Source organism: Nanorana parkeri, unplaced genomic scaffold (assembly GCF_000935625.1).
Source record: "Nanorana parkeri isolate BGI_ZX_2015 unplaced genomic scaffold, ASM93562v1 scaffold41, whole genome shotgun sequence".
Lineage (NCBI taxonomy): Eukaryota > Metazoa > Chordata > Amphibia > Anura > Dicroglossidae > Nanorana > Nanorana parkeri.
In genome coordinates this window covers 1,909,174-1,915,647 of record NW_017306309.1, presented here as the reverse complement: position 1 = coordinate 1,915,647, position 6,474 = coordinate 1,909,174, and the positions used below count along the sequence as shown (strand labels likewise).

Genomic DNA, 6,474 nt, shown 5'->3' with positions numbered 1-6,474 from the left:
CATACGTATATATATGTATGTGTATATATATAGATCTATATCTATTATATCTATGTATTTTCTGTCCAATTTTGGTGTGATATTTTAAATAAAAGTTTGGTTATTTTATTATATTAGCTTGGAGTATTAAAAAATACAGTTTACTTTAAATCCATGAAACTAGTATATTAGACTAAAATGTCTAATATAATACATACAATTATTTTTAAAAAATATGAAAAAAAAGGTGGGAAAAGTCAGTTTTTGTTTCGGCTTGACTAAATCTGCTGTGGGATGTGCGTTGTGATGCCATTCATTTCAATGCCACCCCAAACGTACCTCCAGCCTGCAGTATGATCGCCAGCACTGGCACGTTCGGTACTGCAGTGCAGTGTGTTCCAGTGCGGAACGATTGCAAAAAATGTGCATGCAGTTTTATTCTGAAGTAAACTTTATGTTTGTAGCAGCACTCCATTTGTGTATTTTATTTTAAATAAAAGATGGCATTTAATTTTTTTTTTCCGATTAATCGAAAAAAATATCAACCAACTATAATGAAAATAATCGTTAGTTACAGAACTAGTATATAGACTCTGCCAATATCCTCCCTTCAGCCCAGGGGCTGGCCTACAGCGTGACAGTAAGCAGTGTCTTCAGGAAAGTGCGTAAGAATATCATATATGAACATCTGGCCTGTACTCCAATGTAAATTTGTAGTCTTGTAAGGCTAACGACCATCTGGTGAGCCTTCTGTTTTGTTTTCTTTGTTCTCATCTAATTTAGAGAACAGAATAATGTGCCATACTAGAACGTAATATTGGAGAACCTCCAGTGCCCATTCAATGGCCAGACATACTTTCTCAACAACTGTTTATTTTCTTTCGTGACTGTTTCTCTTCTCCATCTCAAACTGGTGAAAGCCTATAGTGGATGCATCTGTCTGGACAATGAACTCCTTTTTGAAATCTAGAGCAGTCTGAACATACAAGGCTTCTTTTAGAACCTGATGTGCTTTTTTTAACTTCTGGTGACCACTTAATCATAGCTGAGACTTTTCCTTTGCTTATGTCACTTAGTCGAGCAGCAAGGGTGGCAAGATTTGGTATAAATCTCCTGATGTAACCTGTAATTCCAAGAAAGCACACTTTTTTTGCATAAAAATAAATAAATAAAAATGTGTGTGTGGCAAGTATAAATGTAAAAACTGAGAGATGCCATTGCTGATGACTTCCTGAAAATAAACGTAGCCTTGCTATTATGCTGACCCTCTGTCTGCAGTACTTCCTGAGACACTGACCTGCAATAGAATGTAGATTAGCAAAGTCAATGAAAAGTCGTAAGTCCTTATATGTATACTTGTTCTAGGTTAGTGAATCAAGGTATTAAAGCCAGAGGACTAGTGTGATGGCCAGGCAACTATCATTTTCAGAATGAGAAGTCTTCAATGCCAACCTCTAACCTGTCTCCCAGAAAAGGTTTCAGAATAACCAATGCGCATAACTTGCATTGCAATGGGGGTGCGCAAAAGGGCACTGGAGCATGCATTGTAATGTAACACAACTATGTAAATCCGGATGAAGGATTTTCCATTATCGTTGTGACTCTCTGATATATATATATATATATACACATACACACCCACACAGCGTACCTGTGTAGCGCAATCACCATTTCCATAAGTATGGGGGAACCCGACTTGTGTTTCCATTAGCATGAGCATGTTCGTGGGGTCGGGGGACTTTAAACATTTTTGGGGGTATTTTTCATTTCATTTTATTTTACTTTATTATTTTTTCTAACTTTGTTGCCATTTTATGTGGGCTCACAAGCCCCCTATGTCACAGAACTTTTGTGGTGGCAGGTTCTCTTCAAGGTGACATTAGGGGTCTATTAGACCCTTAGTGTCACCATTTCTCCTTCAGGTCTTCCTCTGCTGTCAGCAGGCGGGTGTAATAGCCAGTCTGCTGTTGGCACGGAGGAAGCAGAGGAGGATCGCGGGCAGCAGAAGAGGATCGGGGGCAGCAGAGGAGGATCAGGCCGGCTGCAGCAATCTGTGTCCGCTATGATTGAAGGGGACACAGATCGTAGCATGCAGCAGCTCCCAGCACGGGGGAGAACGGAGGAGCAGAGCGGCGGCAGCGGGGGAATCCAACTAATTGAAATCAACTATTCGATGAGAATTGTTGGCAATGGTTCTCATTAACGATAAATATCAATTACATAGCTGTCGCAGCCCTAAAGGTGGCTATTTATTTAAAAAAATATACTTGTAGCGAGGGTTAAAATGGGAAAAAGGTGGGTTGTTCCCTGGGAAAAAGAAACAAGGATGGCATGTGTCACCATGGACAATACTTTTCTCCATATAGAAATGATTTATTTTTTTAAACATCATTTTTCTTTTCTTTCTTTTCCAATTATATGGCTGTTTTATGCTATGTTGTATGCTATGACTGTTTGTATCCAAGTAATAACCACTAGTAAATACAATTATTATTGAAATGCAATCAACACTGGGAATATGAGGAGAACATTTAACATTTTGGCTGCATTTTTCTTTGCTTAAAAATTCTGTTTATATTTTAAAACACGATTTTAGTGAAGACATGACTTGTTTACAAAAAGAAGTCAGCAACCTAGACAGAAACCATTCCTTGGATATCTGAAGACGCCTATAAAATGAAGCAGCTGTTTCAAAGGAAAACTCCACTTAACATTCAGTTCTTTTGAATATAGAAAAAAATAAGAGAGTATTTATCCTCAGATTTGGGGTAACTTTTATTCTTACACTTAAATTTTTTTATTGTAATAAGGAAAAAAGTGGCAGTTTTTTTTGTGTGTGCATTTAGCTTAGAAAAAAAGCATGACATAGATCTGCAGCACCCTCTAGTGTATTTACTTTGTGAAGCTTAACCCCTAAATACAATAAAGAAAATTACATCGATCCTATTCTAAAATATTGTAAAAAGTATGCAAGTCTTACATTGCAAATACATATTTACATTAAGCTTATAATACAGCAGTAAAAGTAAATCTGCATATCTAACCATCTGAGATAGTGTGCTTTCATAAGGTTGGCCATCCACAAAAAAATTGCTGACCAGTTTGTGAGATGATACACTTGAAATTATACTCTATAGCCCTGCCCTGTATTGCAATTTAACATCGAATTCATAAATGATTGTGATTTGGATAAACCTTCTACGGGATGTAGTAAACAGTTCTTTTTGTTATTGTTTAATGCTGTAAAGGTGCCCATGCACCTTACGATTATCGGACGAAACTTTTCGTCTGATGATTGAACCGTCCAATGATCGTACCCATCCTGCCCCGATTATCGCAAGGTTCAATCAGCGGTAGTTAAAAAAAAACACCTGGACGACTTGCGGTAATTGACCGCAATTATTTTCGTTTGCGAATGCGCAGTCTTAATTGTACGACTTTTGACGGACGGAAACGCCACCAACCATGCGAACATCGTACGATCGACCAAAGTTTTCAAACATGCTTGACCGTCAAAAGTTGTACGATTGTACAGTACTATCGGTCGGGCACTCTATTCAAACGTTACGATTGTCGTACAAAAAGTCGATCGCATAGGATTATCGTAAGGTGTATGGGCACCTTAAGACCTGGTTGTACTGCATACCATACTGCTGACCCTCCAATCAGTTGTACTGTGTGGAGGGTTCTAGCGCTGGTCTTCACTGGGGATATGTCTGATTGCAGCAGGGAGGGCAGCTGTTCATCCCTGCCGTTTGATGGCATAGGACAGACTTTAACTATGGCTGTGGGCTGCTTTACCACATAAGACTGGTATGAACATGCTCACTTAGTGTTCTAAATGTACAAGGAAGCAATTTTTATATGAGGGCTCAATAAGACTTTAAGAAAATACTTTTTTATAGATCATATAATAAACAGACATTTTTATTAAAACGCAAAACAAATGCTGCAACCCAGCAGCTCAAACTGTCAGTGACAGGAAAGGAAAGAGGAAAAAGTATAACTCCTATAGAGTGGAAAGCAACCCATAGGTGCAAGATAGATACTGTGTGTGTATATATACATATTTTTATGATTTTTTTATGCTGCTTATGTGCTATACAGATATCTTGTTGAAATAAATTGCACTTATGTCATGATAATAATTGAAAGGATCACATAGAAAAAAGGTGATTTGCAGATTTGCAAATGATCCTTATAATTGTACCCACCCACAGAGCATTTCATTTTTGTGGCTAGAATACATGGCACATAACTTTGCTAAGCTTTTACAAAAGATGCTGCACATTGTGTTATCTCCCATAGCAACAATCAAATTAATGTTTTAATGTGTATCTTCCAGCAAGAAGCGATACTGTTTTTAATAATCGGGGCTTACTATTTAACACTTTTTCCGTAACTCAGAACACAACTAATGTCCAACACTCATTCGTCTTACCTTCAGGGTTCAGCTCTAAGGTCACAGGCAGCAAATAAAGGGAAAATAAATCAAGAAAAAGTAAGAAATGTTTCATAAAAGTACAGCTGTGTAAACTTTTGGGCACTTTTGCTGGAAAATTGCATATACTGTTGGAAGATTGTTAATCCAATAAAGATCAGCAACTTAATGGAAATTTAATAAGCAACAGCACAATGAGGTAAATAGGTTATGAACAATTTTCGCCTTCCTCTTACAACATAATATGCAGCGTATTTCCAAGGTCTGGCCCTCTAGCCCCAGAGAACTGCACCAAATCATAATCCCATAGCGTATTTATTGACATGTGGACGTGAGCCTGTTAAATGCTTCCATAGCATTATTAGAAGCATACACTTCTGTTACGTACACATGTGATCATGTAACAGCACATTTCCATATTATTACAGTATTAAATTTTCAATAGTAACTTTGATATGTATCTCTGCTGTACAACCCTTTGGCTCTCATTTAAACTTTGACCTCACATCACATTTCAAATCCATCTTATACAGTCATAGCCAAAAATATTGGCACCCCTGCATTTCTGTCACATAATGTACCACTTCACGCAGAAAATTGTTGCAATTAAAAATGTTTAAGTATATGACACAAAAAATGGACTGGACAAAACTATTGGCACACTAAATTAATATTTGCTACAGGAATTTTGGACCACTCTTTATTTGCCAACCGCTCCAGGGAGCTCAGATTGGAAGGGTTCCTTTTCCCAACTGCTGTTTTGAGATCTCTCCACAGGTGCTCTATGGGATTTAGATTTGGACTCATTGCTGGCCAGTCCAGTACTCTCCAGCGCTTTGTCTGAAACCATTTCTGGGTGCTTTTTGATGTGTGCTTTGGGTCATTGTCCTGCTGTAAGACCCATGGCCTCTGACGGAGACCCAACTTTCTGACACTGGGCCCTACACATTGCACCACAGAATTATTTGGTAGTCTTCAAATTTCATAATGCCATGCACACAGTCAAGACATGCAGCGCCTAAAGCAGCAAAGCAACCCCAAAACACCATGTTTGACTGTAGGGACTGTATTTTTTTCTTTAAAGGCCTCATTTCTTTTTCTGAAAACAGTAGAATGATGGGCTTTACCAATAAGCTGCGATTTTGTTTTGTCTGTCCACAGCACATTCTCCCAAAAAGGATTTTGGCTTCCTCAGGTAAGTTTTGGCAAACTCCAATCTGGCTTTTTTATGTGTCTGTGTCAGCAGTGGGGTCCTCCTGGGTCTCCTATCATAGCGTCCCTTTTCATTCAGATGGCGACATATAGTGCAAGTTGACACAGTTGTACCATGTGCCTGAAGATCAGCTTGAATTTGTCTGGAAGTTGATCGAGGGTCTTTATCCACCATTCGAATAATCCTTTGTTGCAATCTCTGATAAATTGTTCTCTTTCATCCACGTCCAGGGAGATTAGCTACAGTGCCATGGGCTGTAAACTTCTTGACAATGTTGCGCACACTGGACACAGGAACATTAAGATCTCTGGAGATGGACTTGTAACCTTGAGATTGTCCATGCTTTTCCACAAAAACTTGGAATGCAATTATTTCTTGCAATTTGGAGAAGGTGCCAATAATGTCGTCAAGTCCATTTTTGGAGTTTTGCGTGGAATGTATTAGATTTCACTTTTTTTTCTTCGCTTTTTTGTGTCATACCAATACAAACAAAAGAAATAAACGTGAGAATGCCTAAACATTTGTAACTGCAACAATTTTCTACACAAAGTGGTGCATTATCTGACAGAAATGCAGGGGTGCAAATATTCGCGAACCGATTTGGTCGTGAACCGAATCAAACTGTGATCAGACGCTATCTCGACTAGAAGAAGCCATGGCCATGTGTCAGTGCAGTGCAAATGGCTGCGGTTGTGTTCGTCACCCCAAGCGGAGTTCGCGAATGGAAGCAAAATTTTGCTGAACTTCCTGTTCGCGAACCGAATTGTTCAGGAACAGAAGCGTTCGTGAACCGAGGTACCACTGTGTGTGTATGTATATATATATTTTTATATTGTTTATG

At 38.6% G+C, this 6,474-nt stretch overlaps 1 protein-coding gene across 1 annotated transcript in view; it reads right to left on the bottom strand.

Moving 5' to 3' along the window:
• Positions 1 to 6,474, bottom strand: part of BBS9 (Bardet-Biedl syndrome 9) — a 248,417-nt gene that overhangs the window by 118,475 nt on the left and 123,468 nt on the right. The window contains exon 16 of the mRNA XM_018571278.1: positions 4,421 to 4,435. Coding sequence (XP_018426780.1) covers positions 4,421 to 4,435 — 15 coding nt within the window. The remainder of the gene's footprint in view (positions 1 to 4,420; positions 4,436 to 6,474) is intronic.